This window comes from Hemitrygon akajei, chromosome 2, assembly GCF_048418815.1.
Source record: "Hemitrygon akajei chromosome 2, sHemAka1.3, whole genome shotgun sequence".
In the NCBI taxonomy this organism is placed as follows: Eukaryota; Metazoa; Chordata; class Chondrichthyes; order Myliobatiformes; family Dasyatidae; genus Hemitrygon; species Hemitrygon akajei.
The window spans coordinates 177930795-177957227 of record NC_133125.1 but is presented as its reverse complement, the minus strand read 5'-3'; the positions used below and the strand labels follow the sequence as shown (position 1 = coordinate 177957227).

General features: G+C 43.1%; 1 protein-coding gene across 1 annotated transcript in view; it reads left to right on the top strand.

Annotated features, from left to right (window-relative positions):
- The window catches only part of LOC140718744 (uncharacterized), a 34591-nt gene extending 9059 nt beyond the window's left edge, over positions 1 to 25532 (top strand). Inside the window, exons 3-6 of the mRNA XM_073032846.1 lie at positions 3415 to 3510; positions 8382 to 8437; positions 20595 to 20711; positions 24730 to 25532. Of these exons, the coding sequence (XP_072888947.1) occupies positions 3415 to 3510; positions 8382 to 8437; positions 20595 to 20711; positions 24730 to 24861 (401 nt within the window). The 3' untranslated portion in view covers positions 24862 to 25532. The remainder of the gene's footprint in view (positions 1 to 3414; positions 3511 to 8381; positions 8438 to 20594; positions 20712 to 24729) is intronic.
- Positions 25533 to 26433: the final 901 nt, after the last annotated feature.

The following is a 26433-nucleotide window of genomic DNA, read 5'->3' as shown; positions in this document are numbered from 1 at the left end:
GCAAGTGTTTATACAGTGTGATGTCAGTGTCTAGGCAGATGTTTATACAGTGTGATGCCAGTGTCTGGGCAGATGTTTATACAGTGTGATCCCAGTGAGTATGCAGATGTTTATACAGTGTCATGCCAGTGTGTATGCAAGTGTTTATACAGTGTGATGTCAGTGTGTATTCAGATGTTTATACAGTGTGATGCCAGTGTGTATGCAAGTGTTTATACAGTGTGATGCCAGTGAGTATGCAGATGTTTATACAGTGTGATGTCAGTGTCTAGGCAAGTGTTTATACAGTGTGATGTCAGTGTCTGGGTAGATGTTTATACAGTGTGATGCCAGTGTGTATGCAAGTGTTTATACAGTGTGATCCCAGTGAGTATGCAGATGTTTATACAGTGTGATGTCAGTGTCTGGGTAGATGTTTATACAGTGTGATGCCAGTGTGTATGCAAGTGTTTATACAGTGTGATCCCAGTGAGTATGCAGATGTTTATACAGTGTGATGTCAGTGTCTAGGCAAGTGTTTATACAGTGTGATGTCAGTGTCAGATTTTAGGGAGTTAGGTGGGCTGAGTTACTCTGGATTATTGAGTACTTCCTTCATCCATGCAAGTGGAAAGTCATTCACATATATCTCTCTCCTGAATAAGGTGTGAAGAGTTGAGTCACACTCTGATGATTACCAAGCCTCTTACATTTGTGTGCAGCCACAAAACTATGTGATTAGTTCCAGTGAGGTATACTCACAGGATGTTGGTGGCGGGGGACTCAGATGTTTACTGATCTTGAATGTCAAGAGTAGATGTTTAGATTCGCCTTTGTTGAAAATCTCACTCCTTTTACACCTTTACGTTTCTATTTATCACTCTTGGCTCTTTGAGTTGCTGACTTGGAACAATGCTGCCTCAGTGTTAACAGCAACACACTGAAGGGTTTCGGCTTGAAACATCAACTCTACTCTTTCCCATAGATGCTGCTTGGCCTGCTGAGCTCCTCCAGCATTTTGTGTGTTGCTCAGATCTCCGGCATCTGCAGATTTTCTCTTGTTTGTCAATGTTAATAGCAATTGCTTTTGGCTTACCTCTAGAATTCAGCTTGGTCCTTTGCTACCAAGCCTGTGTCGAGGTCTTGAATGGAGTAGACCTGGTGACATTCAAACTTCCCATGCATCAGGACATTATGGGTGAGCAAGTGTGTCTTGGTAGCATGAGCAGGGTGAGCTTCCTGCGGTGGGTGAGCAAAGACTGGGCAGTAATGAGGACGATTGGATTTCTCCTACTTTTTGGAACCTTGGCAATTTTTCACATGGCCTGGTAGGTGCCAGTTGTACTCATACCGGGGAGCTTGATAAAGCCACGTGTAGCTCTTGTCATCAGTATTATAATTGGGACGTCCTATAGTCTTTTTTTGTGTCAGTGCTATCAGTCATTTTAACGTTGCAGATGGGGGTAAGATGTAGGAAAGTGACCAGAGTGGGAGAGGTTGTTGATTGTGCTAAGTGCTTTCCCACGGCAAAGTCAAAGGAGGAGAGGCTGGATTTTGTGGTGGACTGACAGAGTTCACAGCTTTGCAGTTTCTTTCAGCCTCGAATTGCTATACCTGACAACAAATTTCTCTTAAATGGAGGGAAGGTATGAAGTATTAATACTTTGGGTGTCCTTGTAAGTCAATTACTAAAATGTTAATGTGCAGGTACAAGAAGCAACTAGAGAGACAGAGAGGATGTTGCTCCGTGTTGTAAGGGTGCGGAGTACAAAAATGACAGAGGCACAAAAGACTGCAGGTCACAAATATGAAAAAATCTGCAGATGCTGGAACTCCAAAGCAACACACATAGAATGGGAGAGAAACTCAGCAGGTCAGGCAGCATCTATGGAAATTAACAAACATTTGATGCTTTGGACTGAGATCCTTCTTCAGGTCTAGAAAGGAAGGGGGAAGATGAAAGAATAAGAAGGGAGAAATGGAAGGGGTACTAGTTAGAAGGTGATAGGTGAAGCCAGGTGGGTGGGACAGGTAAAGGGTTGGAGATGAAGGAATCTGAGAGGAGAAGAGTGTGGACCATAGGAGAAAGGGAAGGAGAGGGGGACCCAGGAGGAGATGATCGGCAGGTGAGAAGAAGTAAGGGGCAAAAGTGGTGAATATAAGAAGAGGGGAACAGGAGGGAGTTTTTTTTACCGGGAGAAGAAATCAATATTCAAGTCATCAGATGCTGGGGTCTGTTGCAAAAAGAAAACTATTGGGGAAACCTTGGGTCAGGCAGCATAAGTGGGATAAAGGATTTGTCAAAGTTTTGGGACAAGGACTTTGCATGAGAACTGAGGGAGAATGAAAGAGTCTTGCCACAAACATACAGATCTCAGTTGTGCTCTTGGTCTCCTTAAGGACACGTTACATTGAAGGAAGTGCACAAGGGACTGGCAAATTGATAGAGAACAGAAAATGCTTATCAGGGCAGTCTGCATCAATGGAGCAAGACACAAAGAATATTTCAGGTCCGTAGCCTTTCATCAAAGTAAAGCTCTAAACATGGTGTGTTCTAAGTTGCAGAAGAGGGGTAAAGTGCAGGAAAAACAGGGAGTGTTTGTGGACTGTGAGGAGATCCTGGTTTGCTAATAACAGTTGTTCTATCTGTAGGAGGTGCACATAGAGGGAGGTGAGACAAGAACGTTACCAGAAATACAATGCTGGTTTATTTTGTAATTTATAGTAATTTTGTCTTTGTGCCATTCAGTGAAAATAACCCTGATTCTTACTCTGGTGTAGTGAGTTAAAAGCACTGTAGCTATTGAAAATACCCAACCGGTCAGACAGTACCTGTGGAGGGAAAAGGTCTGATGGTTGCTGACCTTCCATCAGAACTGATCAGCTCTCACACCAAATGGAGAGAGAGCCTGATTATCTGAGATAGTTGAATTCGATATTAAATCCCAGGGGATCAAATTCCTGATACAGTCCTTCTTCATTGGAGCAGTGTAGAAGACAAAATGAAAAGTATGATTGGAAGCTCAAGATCACCCTTTCAGACTCAGTAAGGGTGTTCTGCAGAGCCATCCTCCAAAATGTGTTTTGTTCCTTCAATGTGGACTAGCTTTGAGGATGAAGAGAAAATTAGAACAAAATAGCTTGCATTTGAGGATGGGACATAGCTTCGGGATGCGGAGTGGTCATAGTTTAGGATTAACATCAAGGAGAATTTCCCCATTCTTTGTGTTGTGAACCTTTGGCTCCCTCTCAAAGGATTAAAACCTCAGTCAATGAGCGACATTCAGAGGTGAGGCTGAAAGTTATTTGGAAACCCAGGAGTAAGAGATATGGCGTGGAGGAGTGAGTGAGTTAAGGTGGGTCATCAGTCAAGATATTGAATGGACATGATGGCTCAGGGCACCACAAAACGGTTCCTTCTGCTCTTGTCCACAGCTACAGACAGGCTCCCAGTGAATGAAGTCATTATACCACCCGTTGTACTCGCTGCTGCTGTCATCATCTTGTGCCTCGTTGTGAAAACGCGAAGAGGTAAGCACGATGTAATCTCAGGTAACTCGAAATGTGATGTGTCTGTCTTTGGATTGATTTTCATGAATATAATTAACCTCGAGTGTTAATCTTTTTTTATTCGTTTTTTTTATACATTTTCTACATAGCTACAGATAAAAAAAAACCCAGATCAAAATGAAGAACATTGATACAGTGCAAAAATAAACATACAATAATAATATGATACAAAGAAAGATAATTGAGAAAGCACCCAAATTGAAGACATGTAAAATTAGTATCCTCCCCAAGCCCCGCAACAAAAAAAAACTCCAGACCAACCACAACACAATATAGAGAATATAAATCAGGACAATCAAACCCCCAAAACTGTAAATACACTTAGCAACAGAAGATATTAATGCCTACTACCAAAAAAAAAGAAAAAGGAGCTGAAAGCAAGGGACCGAAAAAAAACCCTAGTCAAGAGGAAGGTTGTGAAAGTACTCAATAAAAGGTCCCCAGACCTTGTGGAACTTTAAATCCGAATTAAGAACTGAATAATGAATTTTTTCAAGGTCTAAGCAGGACATAATATCGTTAAGCCATTGAGCATGCGTGGGCGGGGCAACATCCCTCCATCTAAGGAGGATTAAACGTCTAGCCAGGAGAGAGGCAAAAGATAATATTCGACACTTAGTCGAACTCAGACGTAAATCTGTCTCACCCCAGAAACCGAACAAAGCAATTAAAGGGTTAGGTTCTAGGTGGTGATTCAGAATATGCAATAACGTTATGAAGACATCTTTCCAGAATTTCTCCAAGCTAGGACAAAACCAGTACATATGAATGAGAGAGGCCTCGCCCCTTTTGCATTTATCACAAACTGGACTAATGTTAGGGTAAAATCGAGATAGTTTAGATTTAGACATATGGGCTCTATGAACAATCTTAAACTGTAAAAGGCAATGGCGAGCACAAAGAGAGGTTGAATTAACTGATTTGAGAATCGAGTCCCAAGTCTCATCAGATAAGGAGGTATTTAAATCATGCTCCCATGCCATTTTAATTTTATCCACAGGGGCACGTCGTAAGGCTGCTAATTTATCACGAATAAATGATACTAAACCTTTACCTAGTGGATTAATAGAAAGAAATAAGTCCATAACATTTTTCTCAGGCATTTCAGGGAAGTTAGGAATTAAAGGAGTAACAAAGTGTCTAATTTGGAGATATCTAAAAAAATGAGCATTGGGCAGATTGAACTTAGCAGAGAGCTGTTGAAAAGAAGCAAAGCGATTATCAATAAAAAGATCTTCAAAATGTCTAATGCCCTTGCTATACCAATCCTGGAATGCTGAGTCATACGTAGTAGGTAAAAAAAGGTGATTATGTAAGATAGGGCTAGAAAAGGAAAAACCATGGAAACCATAAAATTTCCTAAACTGAGCCCATATATGCAAAGTGTGTCTAACAAGAGGATTAACTATTAATCTGGACAAACTACTAGGGAGTACAGAGCCAAGAAGTGCAGAGATAGATAATTCTTTAGTGGAGCTCAACTCCATTGCCACCCAATTAGGGCACTCGGGTTGGCCTTGGAAAAAAGACCAAAAGGTAGCACAACATATATTGGCTGCCCAATAATATAAACGAAAGTTAGGTAAAGCCATGCCACCCTCTTTTTTAGATTTTTGGAGATAAACTTTATTAATTCTAGAGCGCTTATTCTTCCACAGATATGACAAAATAATAGAGTCTAAGGAATCAAAAAAAGATTTAGGAATAAAAATTGGGATTGATTGAAATAAATATAAAAGTTTAGGGAGAACATACATTTTAACAACATTAATACGACCTACCAAAGACATAGATAGAGGTGACCGTTGTAACAGACTCTGTTTTATAGTATATGAAAAATTGGCAAAATTTTCACAAAAGAGATCTTTAAACTTCCTTGTGACTGTAATCCCAAGATAAGTAAATTGATTATGAACTAATTTGAAAGGGAGATCACGAAATGTTAATTCTTGTGCTTCTTTATTAATTGGGAAAAGTTCGCTCTTATGTAAATTAAGTTTATATCCAGAGAACTGGCTAAACTTGTCAAGAAGTGAAAACATTGGAGGTAAGGATGTAGACAGATTTGAAAGAAAAAGTAATAAGTCATCAGCATAAAGAGAAACTTTATGCTCAACACCCCCTCTCCAAATCCCGGTCAATTCAGGACAATTTCGAAATGCTATCGCCAAAGGTTCCATAGCCAAATCAAAGCGAAAGGGACTTAAAGGGCATCCCTGACGGGTGCCACGTTTGAGGTTAAATAACTGGGATTTCTGAAAGTTAGTTAAAACAGAGGCAGTAGGACACAAATACAGCAATTTGATCCAAGAGATAAAACTTTGACCGAAGTCAAATTTTTCTAAAACTGCAAAAAGGTAGTTCCACTCTATACGATCAAATGCTTTCTCCGCATCGAGGGAAATGACACATTCAGGAATCCCAGTTGGAGGTGAATATAAAATGTTAAATAAATGCCGAGTGTTAAAAAAAGGAAGACGGTTTTTAATAAAACCAGTTTGATCATCAGAAATAATGGAGGGAATAACAGTTTCTAATCTATAAGCCAAAACTTTGGCCAAGATTTTAACATCAACATTAAGCAAAGAAATCGGCCTATATGAGGAACACTCTGTTGGGTCTTTACCCTTTTTTAATAAAAGAATAATAGATGCCTCACTAAAAGAGGGTGGCAGTTTGCCGTAATTAGACGAGTCAGATAATACTGAAAGTAATGAATGTTAATCTTAAATGCTATTTTTCATATCTCAAAAGTGAGTAAGAATCATTGCTTCATTGAAAATAATATCTAACTTTTCCTGATGACTATTCATTAGAAAAATAGACTAATTGACCACTTTATTATATACACCTGTACAGCTGCTCATTCCTGCAAATATCTAGTTGGCAAATCATGTGGCTGCAACTCGACGTATAAAAGCAAACAGGCATGATCTAGAAGTTCAGCTGTAGTTCTGACCAAGCATCAGAACGGGAAAGATATGTAATCTAAGTGGCTTTGACTGTGGAATGATTGTTGGTCCAGGCAGGGTGGTTTGAGTATCTCAGAAACTGCTGATCTCCCAGGATTCTCACACTCTGTAGTCTCTGGAGTTTACAGAGAATGCTACGAGAAACATTAAAAAATTCAGTGAGTGGCGGTTCTGTGTGTGAAAATGCCTTGTTAATGAGAGAGGTCAGAGGAGAATGGGCAGACTGGTTCAAGCTAACAGGAAGGCGACTGTAAATCAAAGAACCATGCGTTACTACAGAGATGTGCAGAAGAGCATCTCTGTCCACACAACATATCAAACATTGAACTGGACGTGCTACAGCGACGGTAGCCATCCTATCGAGTTATTTAGTAACCTGTTAAAGTGTTTACTGAGTGTATTTCCCATAGTCACTTTTCAACTAATGTATTACATCACACCAGAGTCGCCATTTAAGCACTCAGTGAGATGATTGTGTTTGTGAGCTCCAGCACAGGGATTGGAGAGGAGGAAGGTCCACTAACCCCTTCCAATTAAATTGTGACTAATCTATGCCTGAACTTCATCTAATTTTCGTTGTTGTAGATGAGAATTCAATTGATGTTCAAACATCCATAGAATTTGGATACAGAGTTCAGTTTCTCCATCTCGCACGTGTGGAGAAACTGCAAGTTGACCTTGAGGGTGTTCTACACAAGAACTCCCAACTTTGGTTGAGTGAACTTGGCCTTTTCTCCTTGCAGCGACGAAGGATGATAGATGACCTGATAGAGGTGTATAAGATGATGAGAGGCATTGATCGTGTGGATAGTCAGAGGCTTTTTTTCCCAGGACTGAAATAGCTAACACAAGAGGGCACAGTTTTAAGGTGCTTGGAAGCAGGTACAGAGGAGATGTCAGGGGTAATTTTTTTTACGCAGAGAGTGGTGAGTGTGTGGAATGGGCTGCTGGTGACGGTGGTGTTCGCAGGTATGATAGGGTCTTTGAAGAGACTCTTGAATAGGTACATGGAGCTTAGAAAAATAGAGGACTATGGGTAATTTCTAAAGTAAGTACATGTTCAGCATAGCTTTGTGGGCCAAAGGGCCTGGATTGTGCTGTAGGTTTTCTATGTTTCCCTTTGCATCTCAGATTTTGGATTTTAGCAGGTATCTTTTACATATTCATACAATTAAAATCCTTACAAACTCCCTTAGCTACCTGTTTAGGCCTCTCTGAAGACCTGACCTGACCTGAAACATTTTGATGCAGCTACAAAGAAGGCAAGAGAGTGGCATATTTCATTAGGAGTTCGAGGAGATTTGATTTGTCAATTAAAACACTTGAAAACCTGTACAAGTGTACTGTGGAGAGCATTGTGACTGGCTGCATCACCATCTGGTATGGGAGGGGGGAATTCCGCAGAATATAGAAATAAGTTGCAGAAACTTGTAAGATTAGTCAGCACTATCACGGGTACCAGCCTCCATAGTATCCAAGTCATCTTCAACAAGCGGTGCCTTGGGAAGGCATCCATCATTAAGGATCCCACCATCCACAACATGCCCTCTTCGCATTGTTACCATTGGGAAGGAGGTACAGAAGCCTGAAGGCACACACTCAGTGATTCAGGATTTGCCATCCGATTTCTAAGTGGACATTGAACCCACTACCTCTCTACTTTTTTTCTTTCTGTTATTTTGCACTACTTATTCTAACTAGTTAATAGACAGTACATATACTTAATATAACTCCATATTTTCCCTGTATTTATTTATCATGTATTTCATTGTACTGCTGCCATAAAGTTAACAAATTTCACGACACATGCCGGTGATGTGAAACCTGATTCTGAAGATTAACAGTGGTTTTCCTCCTTAGTTTGTAAAGGATCCCAGCAACAAAAGGAAGAGCAAGCCACTACACAGGATCATTGGGTGAGTGAAATAGCCTGCCTGAAACTTGGAAATTTATTCAAATCCTTTCCAAAACTTGTAGAAGTACAAACTCAGTTCCTGGCTGCTCCATGACTGACGTATAGACTCTGTATCTTGATCGACAGAGAGTAAGGAGAAGAATATGCCAGAAAAGATTGGGTGTGATTAGATAGGTGAGTTTTCTTATAGAATTAACTTGAGAAGAAAAAAGTGTAATAGAGCAATTAGCGGCAAATAAACTAACTAAGAATACGTAATGTAGCAGCACACACAATGCTGGAGGAACTCAGCAGGCCAGGCAGCATCTATGGGAAAGAGTACAGTCGATGTTTCCGGCCAAAACCCTTTGGCAGGACTGGCGTAATGAAGCAATGCCCTTTGAATGTAGATGACTCCAAAATGGAAATGAGTCAGACTGCTCACCACAGAAGGGAAGAGTGTTTTTCATTTTTAATTTTTATGCAATGCAACCAGATATCAGGATCTCAAGAGCTTAACGATGAGAAAGACCAAAAGCAAAATAGTGTGAATGCTGAAAATGTGAAATAAATACAAAAGAACACTGGAAATGCTCAGCAGGTAAGGCAGTGCCAGTGGAGAGAGAAATAAAATTTACCGGTATGTCAATGATTCCTCATCAGTGTGTTCTGATGTCTTGTTTCTCAGTAAGAAAAATAATCATCCCACATGGTTTATAATTACATTTGTTTCATTATCACATTTATTTTCGTGCTTTGTTTTTTAACCCCAGATTATTTCTTGTGACAGGTAACTATCAAAATGAAAGTACAGGAACTGATTCAGTGTAGAAACAGCCATTCAGCCCATGTGGTCTACAGTGTTTCTTCCCATCTCCAGCCTCCCCATTCTGCCCACCTGCTCTCAGCTTCCCTGTGTATTTTTCCAATCCCTTTCGCTATCCAATATCTCTCCCAGAATATCCCTGCAATTTCCCTCCAACACAACCTGTGATGATGAGTCCCATGTTCTAACCCCTCACTGGGTATTTAGTTTGTGGGATGTGTGGTGAACTACATATACCTGTCTGGACTGCTCCTGTGGCTCCTCCCACAGACCCCTGTATAAAGGCGATTGAGGCCTGTGCCCGGCCTCATTCCCCAGGATGTAGTGTTGTTCATTCTTCCAGTCAATAAAAGCCGATATCTCGCTTCTTACGTCTCAGAGTGAGTCATTGATGGTGCATCAGGATGTATGAGTGACAGTCTGGAGTAAGGGGGTGGGGTTGTGCTGGATGCATTTCTCCACATCCATCCATTCCACCTGACTTCTCTTCTCCAATAGAAATTATCCTCACTCTAGTCTTTTCCTGTCTATTTGTTCTGGCCCCCTTTTTTATGTAAATAATTAGTACATTCTCCAGTGCTTCTGCCCTTTAAAAAAAATAACATGCAGTCCAGGCCAGTGCAAACTGAATACAATCTTGTGAAAAGTTTAAGATAACTTGACTGACATTAACTTTTACGTCCGAGGACAGAAATACAGCTTGCTGTTTTAGTGTTGTTTTCAGTCTTCAGTTTACCAGTATATCTGATCTCTTTTCTCTTCTGTCCCATTCAGAGTGTAGCTGATGTTTCTAATTTACTTCCAAAGGCCATCACTTCATTGCTCTTTGTTAAAGCTCATTCCCCACCACTTGTCCTGTATTCATACCGAACATTGTCTTCTTCTATCACTTCGGATCTCCCCCTCCGCCTCCCACTTTCAAATCTCTTACTATCTCCTCTTTCAGTTAGTCCTGACGAAGGGTCTCGGCCCGAAACGTCGACTGTACTTCTTCATATAGATGCTGCCTGGCCTGCTGCGTTCCACCAGCATTTTGTGTATGTTGCTGGAACATTGTCTTGTATTAAGATTTTCCGTAATATCAGCCATTCCCTCTAATTTGCTCGTCATTATCTTCACTATGTGCTATATTGTATTGACACAGGAAATCATGGTCTTATTCATGACCATGATTGTTTTTGGCAAATTTTTCAACAGAAGGTGTTAGCCATTTCCTTCTTCCATTCAGTGTCTTGACAAGAGGGTGACCCCAGCCATTATCAATAATCTTCAGAGATTGTCTGCCTGGTGTCAGAGGTCACATAACCAGGACTTATGATGTGCACCAGCTGGTCAAATGACCATCCACCATCTGATCCCATGGCTTCATGTGACTCTGATCCGGGCAGCTAAGTAGCTGCTACAGCTTGCTCAAGGGTGACCTGCAGGCTAGCGGAGGGAAGGTGTGCCTTACATCTCCTTTGATTGAGATCTATCTCCACCCTGCCACCCACTAATTTGATATCACCTGCAAATCGTGACATTGTACTTGTTCCTAAGTACATATTCTTCAAGTAAATTAGGAAGAACAATTCTCCCACCATTGGCGTCTTCCACTTTCTTCCCTTTAACTCTACTCTCAGCTTCCTAACTTTTGGCCAATTCACTCTCAGTTCAATGCTTCTACATTTGTTCTTACCCTCACTTTGAAGTTCAAAGTTTAAAGTAAATTTATTACCCAAGTACATACATGTCACCATATACTACCATGAGATTCATTTTCCTGCGGGCATTCATAGTAAATGCAAAGAAACATAATAGAATCAATGAAAAACAACACAAAACTTGTTTTGTCTGGTGGATTTGGAGCTCCTTTCCGGGGAACGCGCTAAGATGGTAGCGCAAAAATAATACGTAGCAGCCTTTCCGGACTCTGGATTTGGGAATACCAAACATTATGTGGATTTTCTAGTGTAGTCTGTTTTGTTGTGTGCTTTTGTGATATCATTCTGGAGGAACGTTGTCTCATTTTTTAACTGCATTGCATTTGTGGTTTCTAACTGACAGTAAACTGAAACTGAACTGAACTGAACAACAAAGACAGACAGACAACCAAAAGGCAACAAACTGTGCATAGACAAAAAAGAAAAATAAATAAACAAATAAGTAATAAATATTGAGGTTTTGAATTGTAGAGTCCTTAAAGTGACTCCAGAGGTTTTGGAATCAGTCAGGAGGGACTGATATTTATCACAGTTAATATGTGAACAACTTGCACCTCCCACAAGCAGGCTGTAGTAGGAAGCATGATTGAGGCTTTAGATCAGGGGTTCCCAACCTTGGGTCTATGGACCTCTTGCTTAATGGTATTAGTCCACGGCTTACAAAAGATGGGAACCACTTGTATATGATTTTCTTATACAAATGTGGATGGGATTGGTAAAGTTTCTGATCCATTATCGTTAAGAGTTTTGACCCACGAGGGACATTAACATTCATTCTCTAAGTGTTGAGATGTTACACTAGATCTGGTTGTGGCTGTCACTTGCGTAATTGTCTTGACACGGTAGCATGGTGGTTAGCACAATGCTTTAGAGTGCCTGCTGTGAAGTCAAGTTCAATTCCCACCGCCATCTCTAAGCTGTTTTGTATGTTTGCCGCTCGACTGTCTGGATTTCCTCCTGGTGCTCCTGTCTTCTCCCATGCAAGCTACACATTTCACTTTATTCAGATTCAGATTTCAATGAGAAATAAAGCTACCGTAATGCACTCTGACTGAGGGTTGCAGCAAGCAATGGTGGTCTGTGTAGTCACAGCAGTGTGCAGGTGAAAATGTGCCGGGGTGGATACTGCAAAATATACAACCGGGTTAAAAGCAGATTCAAGATTGTTTAGCACCATTCTCAGTACATGCCTGTGTAGGACAATAAATAATTGTTGCTCCAGATCTGACACAGCACAAAAACACACACAGTTAGAAAAAAAACACAATAATAGAAGAATATAAATACACATTAGCTTATATATATTGATTGATAGTATGTCCTTAACATAACACTAGCCACAAGAGTGTCTGTATGTAAGGTGGCTTAGACAGGAAATAATAAAGTAGGGGGGTTGGTTAGTTTGTGAAGGTTCAGCCTCACAGCTTGGGGAAAGCAAATTGCTTTAGAGACTGGTGGTCCTGCCGTGTATGCTGTGTAGCCTCCTCCCTGATAGGAATGGGACAACTGGCCCATGAGTACGGTGGGAGGGATCCTTCAGGATATTCCTGCCCGTTTTCTGGCACCTTTCTGCCCTTGATGGCAGATGAGTTGGTGCCTTCCTTTCGGCCGCAGTGCAGTGTCTGTGCCGTGCATTGATGTCGTATGTTAGGATACTCTCTCTATGCATCCGTAGGCTGAGTAGTGATGTGCATGGTCCATCTTTCTTCAGCCTCCTCACAAAGTAGAGGCATTGGTGAGTTTTCTTGATCGTGTCGTGTGGAGGATGTTCTCTGGGGCCATGAGAGGCTGTGCGAGCTGTGAGCTCACACGTATTTGCAACTATGTGCAGTTTCACTGCTGTGCTGCCGATGTATAGAGAGGTGTTAGTTCTCCTGAAATTGATAACCATCTCCAAAGGCTTGTTATCATTAAGGAAAAGGTTATTTGCGGCTTCAGCTTCACAGGAAACAAAGGTTACAAGGTGCATAAAGTTCACCTCAAAAAAATGGAACAGTATATTGTGCTGAGTTAAATGTGTGTTTACCAATCAATAAATACAAAAATAGGCAAGGTCTCTCTGTACCTGTGGCAGCCGCACCTGAACTGTCAATTTGTTCCTACGTTGTTAAGTTTCAATGCAATGCAACTGCTCTCCCATCAGTTCACTTTAACTTAGCTTTGGACTCAGTATGAAATTCAACTTCCACGGCCTTTACATCGTTCCCTTCTTCGCTTTCTCTCTCATTCTCTAACTGCAGCTAATAATCTGTTAGCCGCACAGCTTAGCACCATGGCGATCACGAGTTAACCCTGTCAGACATCCTCCCTTTGTCCTTTGCATTCCTTCCCCATCCTCACTGACTTAAAACTAACTTGTCTCACTTTTACCGAGGGTCCCTGACCTGAAACGTTTAGCTCTGCTTCTCTTTCCACGGATGCTGCCTGACTTGCTGAGTGTTTCCAGCATTTTCTGATTTTAATTCTAATTTGATTTTAAAACCTAGTCCCATGAGGGTCCTCACCAATATTTAATACTTAACATGAAATTGCTGTATTTTCAACATAAATGCAAATTATTCACAAGTCACCTATTTGGAATGGGATAAACAATACTGCAAAGATATCAAAGCATGCCCTGACACAGCACTCAATCTTAAATGCTCAGAAAGGAAGGGTTGAAGCACTAGAGCTCCAGTGCAACAGGTAGACTTTAACTTCTATAGATGTGCAGTAGAGAGTATATTGACTGGTTGCATCAGAGTCTGGTAATGGAAACAGCGGTGCCCTTGAATGGAAAAGCCTACAAAAAAGTGAATACAGCCCAAAGTCTCCCCCCCCCCCCCCACCACCACCACTGAGTACATTTATATTTCTGGGTATTTTGATAGTTTTGTAAAATTCTTAATTTTGTAACATACTTACAGATAGGTAAGAGGTGAGCACATGGACTGCAATAACCTCCCCCTTAGGAGGTCCATGTTCTCAGGTTGAGTTTATTGCCTTGTGCAAGACGCTGCTGGTGAACCATGGCGAGGTTTTGCGGGCTGCTTACGAAGCTTATAAATATGCCTCTTTTGAATTACTCTCACCGCAAGCTGCAGCCTGCAATTTCCCTTGAAGCAACATGCTATTGGCCTGTCTGAATGCAAATTCATTTCAGTAAGCAATTTTACGACCTTTTGAAGGATTTGCTGGACTTCATTCTCAAGCATGCAGGTATGGCACATTTAAGTAGATGAAGGTACATCACCACGGCTGGAGGAGAGGGAGTTGGAGAGGACTCCAAGCCAGGTTGAAGTGCAAAGGAATGAAACTCTCTCTACCCCGTATTTTGTTAGCAAATGTAGTCATTGGAGAACAATATTGAGAACCTAAGGGCAAGATTGCTGTATCGGAGGGAAATGAGGGATTGCTGCATCCTGTGTTTCACGAAGATATGGCTCACTCTAGGCACACCAGATGCTTTGACAAGACCCAAAGGCTTCTTGAGACTCAATATGGATTGAACCACTGATTTGGAGAAGAGAAAAGGTGGGGATTTGTATTTCACGGTAAGGTCTTTGTAGCACTTGGATGTGGTAATTTTTGTCATACTCTTGTACCACGACCTGGAATATCTAACAATTAAGTGCCGACCATTCTACTCACCAAGAGTACCTCCATGATCCTGACTGCCGTTTACATACTGCCAAAAGCTGACGTTAATCAGGCACCCAGGAAGCCTGCTATCACTACACATTTTAAATAATAGTCAGGAACTTCAATCAGGCTTGTTGGAAGAAATCTCTGCCCAATTATCATCAGTACATAACCCTCAGCACCAGGGGTTTCAGCACACTAGACCACTGCTATACTGAGGTAAGGAATGCCTCTGTCCCATGCCCAGGCTGCATTTCGGGAAATCTGATCATTTGGCTGTTCTTCTCCTGCCCGCATACAGGCAGAAGAGCGAGGCGCCAGAGGTAAGGAAAACGAAGATGTGGAGACTGAGCTGTTATGGGATTGCATTTGAAGAAGATGGTGCCAGTGAACAACACGACCAAAGGTGATGTCCTTCGGACAGTTCACAAAGCTACTTCTTGTTCTTCTTTCAAATGTGATTCTGCTACAGTCGGATCCTGTGATTTACGTTTTGCTGGTGTGTTTTTGGGCTGATGGAGCGATCTGGCGCTTTGCTGTCTCCAAGGGAGTTTAGCGAGGTTTTAGGTGCAGTGCGCGGTCTGGAGGACGAGAAACCTGGAGACGGGACGCGAGCTCGTGATCGATTCCATTTCTCGCTGATCCCATCCAGTCAGATTGAAATCAATGAGACGAGCCGGTGCTGAGTGCCGTCTGCCTGCGTTTGACCGGGTCTCTCTCCCTCGCTGTCTCTCCTTGCTCCCAGAGGAAGGTGCCTGCGTTTGACCGAGTCTCTCTCCCTCGCTGACTCTCCTTGCTCCCAGAGGAAGGTGCCTGCGTTTGACCGGGTCTCTCTCCCTCGCTGTCACTCCTTGCTCCCAGAGGAAGGTGCCTGCGTTTGACCGGGTCTCTCTCCCTCGCTGTCTCTCCTTGCTCCCAGAGGAAGGTGCCTGCGTTTGACCGGGTCTCTCTCCCTCGCTGTCACTCCTTGCTCCCAGAGGAAGGTGCCTGCGTTTGACCGGGTCTCTCTCCCTCGCTCTCTCTCCTTGCTCCCAGAGGAAGGTGCCTGCGTTTGACCGGGTCTCTCTCCCTCGCTCTCACTCCTTGCTCCCAGAGGAAGGTGCCTGCGTTTGACCGGGTCTCTCTCCCTCGCTCTCACTCCTTGCTCCCAGAGGAAGGTGCCTGCGTTTGACCGGGTCTCTCTCCCTCGCTGTCTCTCCTTGCTCCCAGAGGAAGGTGCCTGCGTTTGACCGGGTCTCTCTCCCTCGCTCTCACTCCTTGCTCCCAGAGGAAGGTGCCTGCGTTTGACCGGGTCTCTCTCCCTCGCTCTCACTCCTTGCTCCCAGAGGAAGGTGCCTGCGTTTGACCGGGTCTCTCTCCCTCGCTCTCACTCCTTGCTCCCAGAGGAAGGTGCCTGCGTTTGACCGGGTCTCTCTCCCTCGCTGTCTCTCCTTGCTCCCAGAGGAAGGTGCCTGCGTTTGACCGGGTCTCTCTCCCTCGCTCTCACTCCTTGCTCCCAGAGGAAGGTGCCTGCGTTTGACCGGGTCTCTCTCCCTCGCTCTCACTCCTTGCTCCCAGAGGAAGGTGCCTGCGTTTGACCGGGTCTCTCTCCCTCGCTGTCTCTCCTTGCTCCCAGAGGAAGGTGCCTGCGTTTGACCGGGTGTGTGTGTGTGTGTGTGTGTGTGTGTGTGTGTGTCTCTCTCTCTCTCTCTCTCTCTCTCTCTCTCTCTCTCTCTCTCTCTCTCTCTCTCTCTCTCTCTCTCTCTCTCTCTCCTCCCCCCCCCCCTAGAGTCCTGGCTTTTACAACCACGGAACACTACCACACAGAAAACAGCCCATTCAGCCCTTCTATTCTGTGCTGAAACTTTATTCTGCTAGTCCCAAGGGCAAGGTTTGGGGATTGGACTCTGCAGTTCATGTTGTATATGTTTTTGGTGTCTGGTTACCCCTTTTCTATTTCTGTATTGGTTGATTTAGATTGGTGCGGGCTGTCTCTGCGGCCTACAGCCAGTGAATGATACAGCATTAAATTAAACTGAACTGGACTAAACTGAGGATTCCCTCAACTGTTTCACTGACTTTGAATTTGATGTTTTGTGTTCTGTGGCTTTTGCTGTATGTGCAATTTCTTGGTTTTTTGTGCATTGGATGTTTGATGTTTCCTCTGAACGGGTTCCACGGTGTTCCTTTGTTTCATGGCTGCCTGTGGGAGGACGCATCTCAGGGTTGTATACTGCAAACATACACTTTGATAATAAATGTACTTTCAATTTTTGAGTCTTTTGAACAAAGGGAATATCTCTGACACGCTGAGTTATTGTTGCAATCAGAAGCACATAGAGCTTCTTTGTCAGTGTCACACATCATAGATAACGGGGTGGTAGGACGTGCCTTGTTAATAGAGAGTATTCTGCCCTCGCTCAAGAGGAGGGAGACTGAAAATTTGACTGAGTGGTGCCATAACAACAAACTCTTTCTCAATGTCAGCAAGACCAAAGAGCTGATATTGACTTCAGGAGAAGGAACCAGAGTTCCGTGAGCCTGTCCTCATCAGAGGATTAGAGGTGGAGAGGGTCAGCAGCTTTAAATGCCTTGGTGTTATTATTTCAGGGGACCCATCCTGGGCCCAACAAGTAAGTACAATTATGAACAAAGCCTGGCAGCGCCTCTACTTCCTTAGGAGTTTGCGAAGATTCAGCAGCTAAAACTTTGCCAAACTTCTACAGTTGTGTGGTGAAAAGTCTATTGATTGGCTGCATCATGGATCACCAATGCCTTTGAATAGAAAATCCAACAAAAAGTAATGGAGACAGCCTAGTCCATCATGGATAATGCCCTTCCCATCACTGAGCACATCTACATGAAACATTGTCACAGGAAAGCAGCATCCCACCGCCCAGGCCATGTTCTCTCCTCACTGGCGCCATCAGGAAAAAGGCACAGGAGCCTCAGGACTCATCACTAGGTGCAGGAACTGTTGTTACCAGTCAACCACCCAACCAAAGGGGATAACCCCTTAAATTCCCTTGCCCCACTGTTGAAATGTTTCCACAACCAATGGACTAACCCTCAAGGACTCTTCATCTCATGTTGTCAATACTTGTTACATATTTATTTATTATTAGTATTTTTTCTTTCTATATTTGCACAGTTTGTTGTTTTTTGCACTCTGTTTGAGCACCTAGGTGGTCTTTCATTGATTCTGTTATGGTTATTGTTCTATTATGGATATATTGAGTATACCCACAAGAAAACAAATCTCAGGGTTGTATATGGTGACATATATGTAATTGATAATAAATTTACATTGAACTTTGAACAAAAGCCCCTTCAGATACGGAAAAAGAAAAAGAGATGCAAGGGTGAATGTTGGAGAGGTACTAATGGAGGCAAAGAAATGATGGATGAGCTTAAAAGTATTTTGCCAGTTAGCCTAATTCAATGGTTGGGAAAATGTTGGAGTCTTTATAACATAGAACACAGAAATTTACAGCACATTATAGGTCCTTCGGCCCACAATGTTTTGCCGACCATGTAACCTACTCTAGAAACTGCCTAGAATTTCCCTACCACATAGCCCTATATTTTTCTAAGCACCATGTACCCATCTACTAGTCTCTTAAAAGATCCTATTGTATCTGCCTCTATCACAGTTGCTGGCAGTGCATCCCATGCACCCATTACTCTCTGTCTGAAAAACCTACCCCTGACATCCCCTCGGTACCTGTTTCCAAGCTCCTTAAAACTTTGCCCCTCGTGTTAGCCATTTCAGCCCTGGGAAAGGCCTCCGTCTATCCACACGATTAATGATGGATGAGGTTTCAGGGTGCCTGAGATATAATATAATAGGCCAAAGTCAGCATAGTTTCCTTAAGGGGAAATCTAGCCTGACAAATCTGTTGGAATTCTTTGAGGAAATACAGACAGGACAGACAGTGGAGAATCAGTGGACGCTGTTTACTTATATTTTCAGAAGGACTTTGACAAGGAGCTGCATGTGAAGCTGCTTAACAGGTTAAGAGCCCACGGTATTACAGGAAAGATGCTAGCATGGATAGAGCATCGGCTAACTCCCAAGAGGCAAGGAGTGGAAATAAAGGGTGCCTTTTTTTGGTTAGCTGCCAATGACTAGTGGTGTTCAGGAGGGGTTGGTATTGGGACCGCTTTTTTCACATTATATGTGAATGATTTGGATGAAATAATTGATGGCTTGGTCGCCAAGTTTGTAATCAAAACAAAGATAGGTAGGAAGTCTGCAGAAGGAACGGACAAAGAAGTGGCAGATGGAGTATAGTGTAAGGAAGTGTACGGTTGAGCTCCTTTCATAGAATATTTTCTAAACAGGGAGAAAAATTCAAAAATCAGAATTGGGAGTCTTTGTGCAGGATTCCCAAAAGGTTAATTTGCAGGTTGAGTTGGTGGTGAGGAAAGCAAATGCAATGTTGGTATTCATTTCGAGAGGACTAGGATATAAAAGCAAATACGTCATGCTCATGTTTTATAAGGCATTGGCCAGACTGCACTTGGAGAATTGTGAGCAGCTTTGGAACCCTTATCTGAGAAAAAAATGTGTTAGCATTGGAGAGGATTCAGAGGGGGTTCACAATATTGATTCTGGGAATGAAAGGGTTAACATATGAGGAGCATTTGATGACTCCGGGCCTGTATTTGCTGGAGTTTAAAAGAATGAGATAGCATCTCATTGAAACCTATTGAATATTGAAAGGCCCAGATAGAGTGGTTATGGCGAGGACGTTTCCTGTAGTGGGTGAACCTAGGACCAGAGGGTACAGCTTCAGGCTAGAGGGAAGTCAATTCAGAACAGAGATGAGGAGGAATTTATTTAGCCGAAGGCTAAAAAGCCATCTGTCTTTATTGCCACAGATGGCTGTAGACGCCAATTCGTATTTAAAGCAGAGATTGATAGTTTCTTGATGAGTGAGGCCATCAAAGATTATGAGAAGACAGGAGAATGGGATTGAGAGGGACAATAAATCAGCCATGATGAAATGGCAGAGGAGACTCGATGGGCTGAGAGGCATAACACTGCTCCTATGTCTTATGATTTCCTCTCTGGAAGATCAGTCTGTGCAGATCGGAAATAATATCTTCAACTTGCTGAAAATTAGCACTGGCAAAACTCAAGGATGTGGGCTTCCCCAACTGCTCTGCTCTCTCTCTACACCCTGCCATCAGGCAAATACTTCCTTCCCCGTCCCTACCCTACTCATTTTCTCTTTTCTCATTCCATAGTCTGGTTACCCTCTCACCCCTTCTCTTTCCCCACACTCATAGTCTACCCATCACCTCTCTCTGGTTCCCCACCTCCTTCGCCATATTCCAAGGTCCACTGTACTGTTCTATTAGATTCCTTCTTCTTAAGCCCTTTGCCTCTTCCACCTATCACCTCCCTCCTTAAACCATCCCCACATCCTGTCCACCCACCATCCCCCTCACAGTTTCATCTATCACCCGCTGGTTTGTATTCCACCCCTCCCCCTCCCCTTATTTGAGCTTCTGCCCCCTTCCTTTCCAGCCCTGATGAACAGTCTTGCCTCGAAATGTCGACTGTTTATTCCCCTCCGTGATGATGCCTGACCAGCTGAATTCTTCCAGTATTTTGAGTGTTGCTCCAGAATTCCAGCATCCACAGACTACCCCTTCCCCTACCTACCTCAATATTCCCATTATCATTCACCCCACTCCCATTCCCCCCCCCCCCCCGACCACTCCTTGGTCCACCAATCACCTCTGACCCCTGTTGCACTCCTCCACTTCTCCTCTATACTCTAGCTACCTCACCTCTTCACTTCCAGTGCTGATGCGAGGTTTTACCACAATACGCTGGCATCCCACCCACCCCAACCCCCACTGATGCTGCTTCACCTACTGTCCACCTCCAGCCGATTCTCCATCGAAATCCGATCTACAGTTTCGTGGGTCCCAAACTTCAGTGCACCCATCAGACAGTGACAACGCTAGACCGCGCTCACAGAGGGGTTACTGAGTGAACCTTCACCTTCTCCTAACGTATCTCCCTTTGAAAACAGGAACCACAGGAGGGAGGTGCTGCGTCCTACAGTGAAGTCAGTTGGACTCCACAGGCCAATGCAAAAAGGGAAATGCACCTAACCACAGAAATGGATGTGTATTCTTCAGTGCAGGAAGTAAGTACTCAGTTTTCACCTTGAGCTATCAGATATACCACAGAGATAAACCTAAATATCAGTGGAAAGAACTGCTGAGAAAAAGGTCCGGGTGGCATATTGAACACACAAAATGCCAGAGGAACTCAATAGGTCCGACAGCACCTTTGGAAAGTAATAAACAGTTGAAGTTTCGGGCCAAGACTTTTCATCAGGACTGCAACTTGAATAAGATATTATTGGTTTATTATTGCCACCTGCACTGACATAGAGGGAAAAACTTTTACTTCTGTGCCATCCCGATAGATGATGTCATACACATGTCCACTGAGGTAGTCAAAAGGAAATCGGAATGCAGGATGTAGTGTTACACTTTGAGAGAAAGTGAAGTGCAGGTGGACATATACCCTGCAAGGGCCATGGCGAGGTGGATTGGGAGAGCAAGGATTTAAGGGTTCATTGTTTAGAGTACGAGAGGGTCAGTAGAGTAGAAACCTAAGTCCGTTGGTCTGTGTTCTCCAGCCTTTGGATCTTCTGCCTAACAAAGAGAAGAGAAGAGGGAATGTCCAAGGTGTGATGATTACATTGGCTGCTTTCCCACAGCAATAGGAAGTGTAGATGGAGTCAATGGAGTGGAGACTGATTTTTCTGATGCTTTCACAGCTCACTGAAGTTTCTTGCAGTCTTGGGCAAAGCAATTTCTCCCTCAGGCTCTGATGAATTTGGATGTTTACTGTGGTGTATTTATAGGAATTGACAGGAGTCATATGTCATCGGTGAAGTTATAGATGCTAACACACACAGAATGCTGGAGGAACTCAGCAGGCCAGGCAGCATCTATGGAAAAGAGTACAGTCGACATTACAGCTGGAAACTTTCCCCTGGTTGTGATTCAAATTTATAAATGGTGTTTAAGATGTTTGTCTAACCTCATCCTCATCAGGAGAAATTGCAGATGAGTGTATGCAGAGCAGAGGGCAAAGCACACATCTTTGAGGAGCACCTTTGTAAATTATCATCGAGGAGCAGATTTTGCACTGCGTACTCCCAATGTTAGCCCTCCATACCCCTCCCATCTATTTAGTTATCCAAACTTCTCTTAAATATTGAAATTGAACCCATGTCCACCACGTTCAATGGCAGCCCATTCCACACTCTCACCACCCTCTGAGATCCCCCATGTTTCCCATAAACATTTTACCTTTCACCTTTAACCCTGACCTTTAGCTCTAGTCTCACACATCCTCAGTGGAAAAAGCCTGCTTGGATTTATCCTATCTATTTCCCTCATAATTGTGTATACCTCCCTCAAATGTCCCCTCATTCTCCTACACTCCAGGGCAGAAAGATCTAACCTGCATGTATTCAAGCCTTCCCTCAGGTCCTCATCCTGGAGTATCCTTGTAAATTTCCTCTGCACTCTTTCACTCATTGATAACTTTCCTGTAGGATGGTGTCTACAACTCCAAATTAGGCTTCACCAATGTCTTATACAATTTCAGCATGATATCCCCATATTCAAACATCAATCTATGAAGGCCCATGTGCCCGAATCTCCCTTTAACACCCTATCAACCTGCAATGCCACTTACGAGGAATTATGGACGTGTATTCCCAGATCCCTCTGCTAAACATTTCCTGGCACTGCCGTTGTACTGTCATTCAGCTGAATCTGCCATGGCCTCTGAGTGCAACCCCCCAGGTTTGTCTTTGCGGAGTATTGCGGAGGGCATCTGCAACAGCGCTAGGGGGAGGAGGGGAAGGAGGAGGTACAGATAACAAAGCCCATAAAACACTCTGCAATGTTACTGCCTGTGGACCTGGCAGAGATATTCCATTTCCTCGAGACTGTTAGCAACCTTGAACTGATCTAAAGGAGCCATGATGGTATGGGTGGTGAGATAAAGGGTTTGCTCATTCAATCATGGACAGACTTGTAGTGTAGCAGTTAGCACAGTGCTAAACAGTTTGGGCTTTTGGGGGTTTGGAGTTCAGTTCTGGTGGCCTCTCCAAGGATTGTGTACATTCAGGCTTTATTGTGTTCAGAATTCAATTCCAGTGGCCTTTGTAAGGAGTTTATACATTCTAGCCGTGACTGTGTGGGTTTCCTCTGGGTCCTCTGGTTTCCTCCCACATTCCATAGGTATATCAGTTAGTAGGTTAGTTGGTCATTGTAAATTGTCCTGTGTAGGTGGGTTGCTGGGAGCTGCAGCTTGTTGGGTTGTTTCTTGTTGTATTTCTAAATAAAGAAAATGAATATAATACATAAGAGCATAAGAAATAGGTGCTCCGCCATTCAATAAGATCATTTCTGATCTGACCATGGACTCATCTCCACCTCCTTGCATTTTCCCCATAGCCCATAATTCCCCAGCAATGCAGAAATCTACCCAACCTTGTCCTAAATATACTTACTGAGGCAGCCTCCACTGCTTCATTGGACAGAGAATTCCACAGATTCACCACTCTCCGGGGAAAAAGCAGTTCCTCCTCATCTCTGCCTGAAACAAACAAATAAATTAATATAATTGTTAGCCAATGCCTAAGGATATTAGTAACATGTAGCAGCTTGTTTGGGAGGGAAGCCCCATCAGAGTCACCAGTCTTCACATTCACGGCTGATCGGTGCCATTTTCAGGCGTGAAACCATTCACTTAATGTTCAAAAATCTATCGATCTTTAGCCGAAATGCAATGTCAAGGCCCCTTTGGGTGGAGAGTTTCCAGACTTTGCCACACATTGAAGAAATCTTAACTCAGTATTGAAGGGCAGAACTTATCAGGTCAAGCAGCATCTATGGAAAGTGATAAGTAGTCAACATTTCTGGAAAAAAGATTGACAGCTGGTTCCAGACATCGTACCAAGGGGGAGTATTATTACTCAACCTTCCCAGGCAAGTCCTGTGAACTGGGCAATTCAGAATCACAAACTGTAACTGAGCAAAATCACGGTACCAGAGGACGATGCAGAAGCGTACATTTGGTGTCCTTACTAGTGTTGGTGTTTCTTCCAGTTAGGAGAAGGCTGAATCATCTGCTGAGGGGTGGATAGTGGGGGGCAAGCAGGAACGTTTCCTTGCTGATATGCTGAGACTTCATGGGTCCCGATTCGACACGGAGGACCCACCTGTACAGCAATGTGCTGCCATCTTCTGGTGGGTCACAGCAAATGTAGGGACCTTGATGGGACGGTCTGGCACATGGTCAGATTGGCTCAGCCAGGGTGTTCCTGGCTAGGCAGTGGGACAGCTCTTCCAGTTCAGACCCCAGTCCCAGATTTTAGTGGAGGACTGTTCATGGTTGACCGGTTGGAGAGCAGTTGTACCATGTCTGATATCGGTGGCCCAGTCAATGTTAGGTAGTCCGTCCAGCTTACAGATTTATTGATTGGTCCTCCTTTCCTTACTCTACAACCTTCTCCAGCTATGGGGTTTCCAATCCTGGCCCCCTTCTGAAATCACTATTTTAATGGACTGACAATCGCCTTCTGCTGGCCAAGGCTAAACTCTGGGTTTCTGTCGAAAATTATCTATCTCTTTCTGAGAGAAAAATGGAGGGATATATGGGAGGGAAGGGCTAAATTAACTGTAGCGTAGGGTCAGCACAACATTGTGGACTGAATGCTCTGTACTGTCCTATAGTGATCTATTTTCCTCCATTAAGAAGCTTCTAAAATTCATCTCTTTAAGCACATCATAGCAGTTAGCATGACATGATTACAGCTTGGGTCATTCCAGAATTTGGAGTTCAATTTGTGTGCTCCCCCCATCAACTGCGTCAGCTCCTCTGGGTGTTCAGGTTCCCTCCCACCGTTCAAAGACGAACTGGTTAATTGGTCAATGTGAATTGTCCTGTGACTAGGTTGCTGGGTGATGAGCCTTGTTGGGCCAGAAGGGCCATCCTGTTTTGAGTCTCTAAATGAAATAAATAAGCAAGTTTTCACACATCAATCACTTTGTATTCCTTCCTTACTGTCCTGTGGAACACTTTGGCATATTAGGAGTTCAAATTGTAATGAGGCTTATTTTATTTCATCTCAGAGTTCATCAGCGAACTGCCTGGCTGTGTTGTATACAGACAGGATGTCATGGGGCATTACTGGAACTGGCGGGAAGAAGGTGGAAAATCCTGAAGAGAATGTGGAATATGATAAGATTTGGTTTGGGAAATAAGCACAAGATATTGATTTCCCTATTTCTGTTGGACCGTGTTTCGGTAAGAAAACTGACGAATTGCAGTTGTTACTGTAGTGAAGAAACAAAGCAATACCATCGTTGTTCACCATAGTGGAACCACTGCTGCTTGTGACTTTAACAGCTCCATGTGTGGATGTTTGAATTAATCCGATATGATACATTTAAACATACGGAAATAAAGCTGTCAGTAAAGCACATCCCTATGAATAATATTATGCCTAAGTGATTTATCTATTAAAGATTAACTATCTCAAAGATGAGCTTTTTTTGTCAAGTGTCAAAACATACAGTGCATTGTGATGTTTATCTTTTTGTGTTAGAGGTGCTGGGGGTAGCCTACAAGTTCTGGCACCAACAGAGCATGCCTACAACATTCCTCACTAACGCCAACCCGTACATCTTTGGAATGCGAGAGGAAACCGGAGCACTTGGAGGAAACCTATAGGGTGTTGACAGACAGTAGCAGAAATCATTAGTGATTCCTGATATTGTAAAGCTACCACCACGTTACAGTGCCTTTTAAAAATATTTCTATTACAGATGATCGTCTAAATGATGTCTAATCAATGATATGTCAAAATGATGTCTTTGATTATGTCTATTAAATGCTATTTCTAAACATACAATTGAAGTACTGTTGTTACTGTGTGCGCATAATTGTGAATATTAAACTCGGTTTGCAGTTCGTTGAAATTGCCGTTATATTTATTTCCTCTTTTCACTGTTGACTTTTGACTGTCAGAGGAAGGATGTGGGAACCGCACCAGTACGGGATTGACTTGAGCTGAAATATTGGTCAAAATAATGTGTTCCTGTTTGACCTGAGAACAGGTTTGTGTGTGTGTATCTCCTGTTCCTCAACAAAACTAATTCTCCGTCCCACATGTCCACATAGAGTTACATACAGCATAGAAGACAGTAATACAGTTCAGGCCCCTTGACCCACGAGGTTATGCCTATCTTTTAACCTACTTGAAGATCAATCTGAACCTTCCCTCACACATAGACCAACACCCCCACCATTTCTCCATCATCCATGTGCCCATCTCAGAGTTTCCTCAATGTCCCTAATTTATCTGCCTCTACCACCACCCCGACAAGACATTTCACCACTCTCTGTGTAAAAATCCTTCCTTTGACAGCCCCTTTGGCCCACAATGTTCTGCTGAACCAATTACATTAGCAATCAAATCCCAGCTAAACTAATATATTCTGCCTACACCACGTCCATCTCCTTCTATTTTCCTCACATTTGTGTGCCTATCTAAATTTCCCTAATAAGTCCCATAATAGAAGCAAACATGAAAATCCACCACAAATATCAAAGAACCAAGAGTCAAACAAAATGACCTAACTGAAGGAAATTAACAAAAGCACGGCACTGGGGAGGTTGGTGAGACTGATAAGTCACAAGGATGCAATGATGTTATCACAAAATTTTCAGAAGTTACAGTGCATACATTGATCATAATTTTTCAGAATTCCATAGATCCTGGAATGGTCCCTGCAGATTGGATGGCAGAAAATGACACCGCACTATTGAAGAAA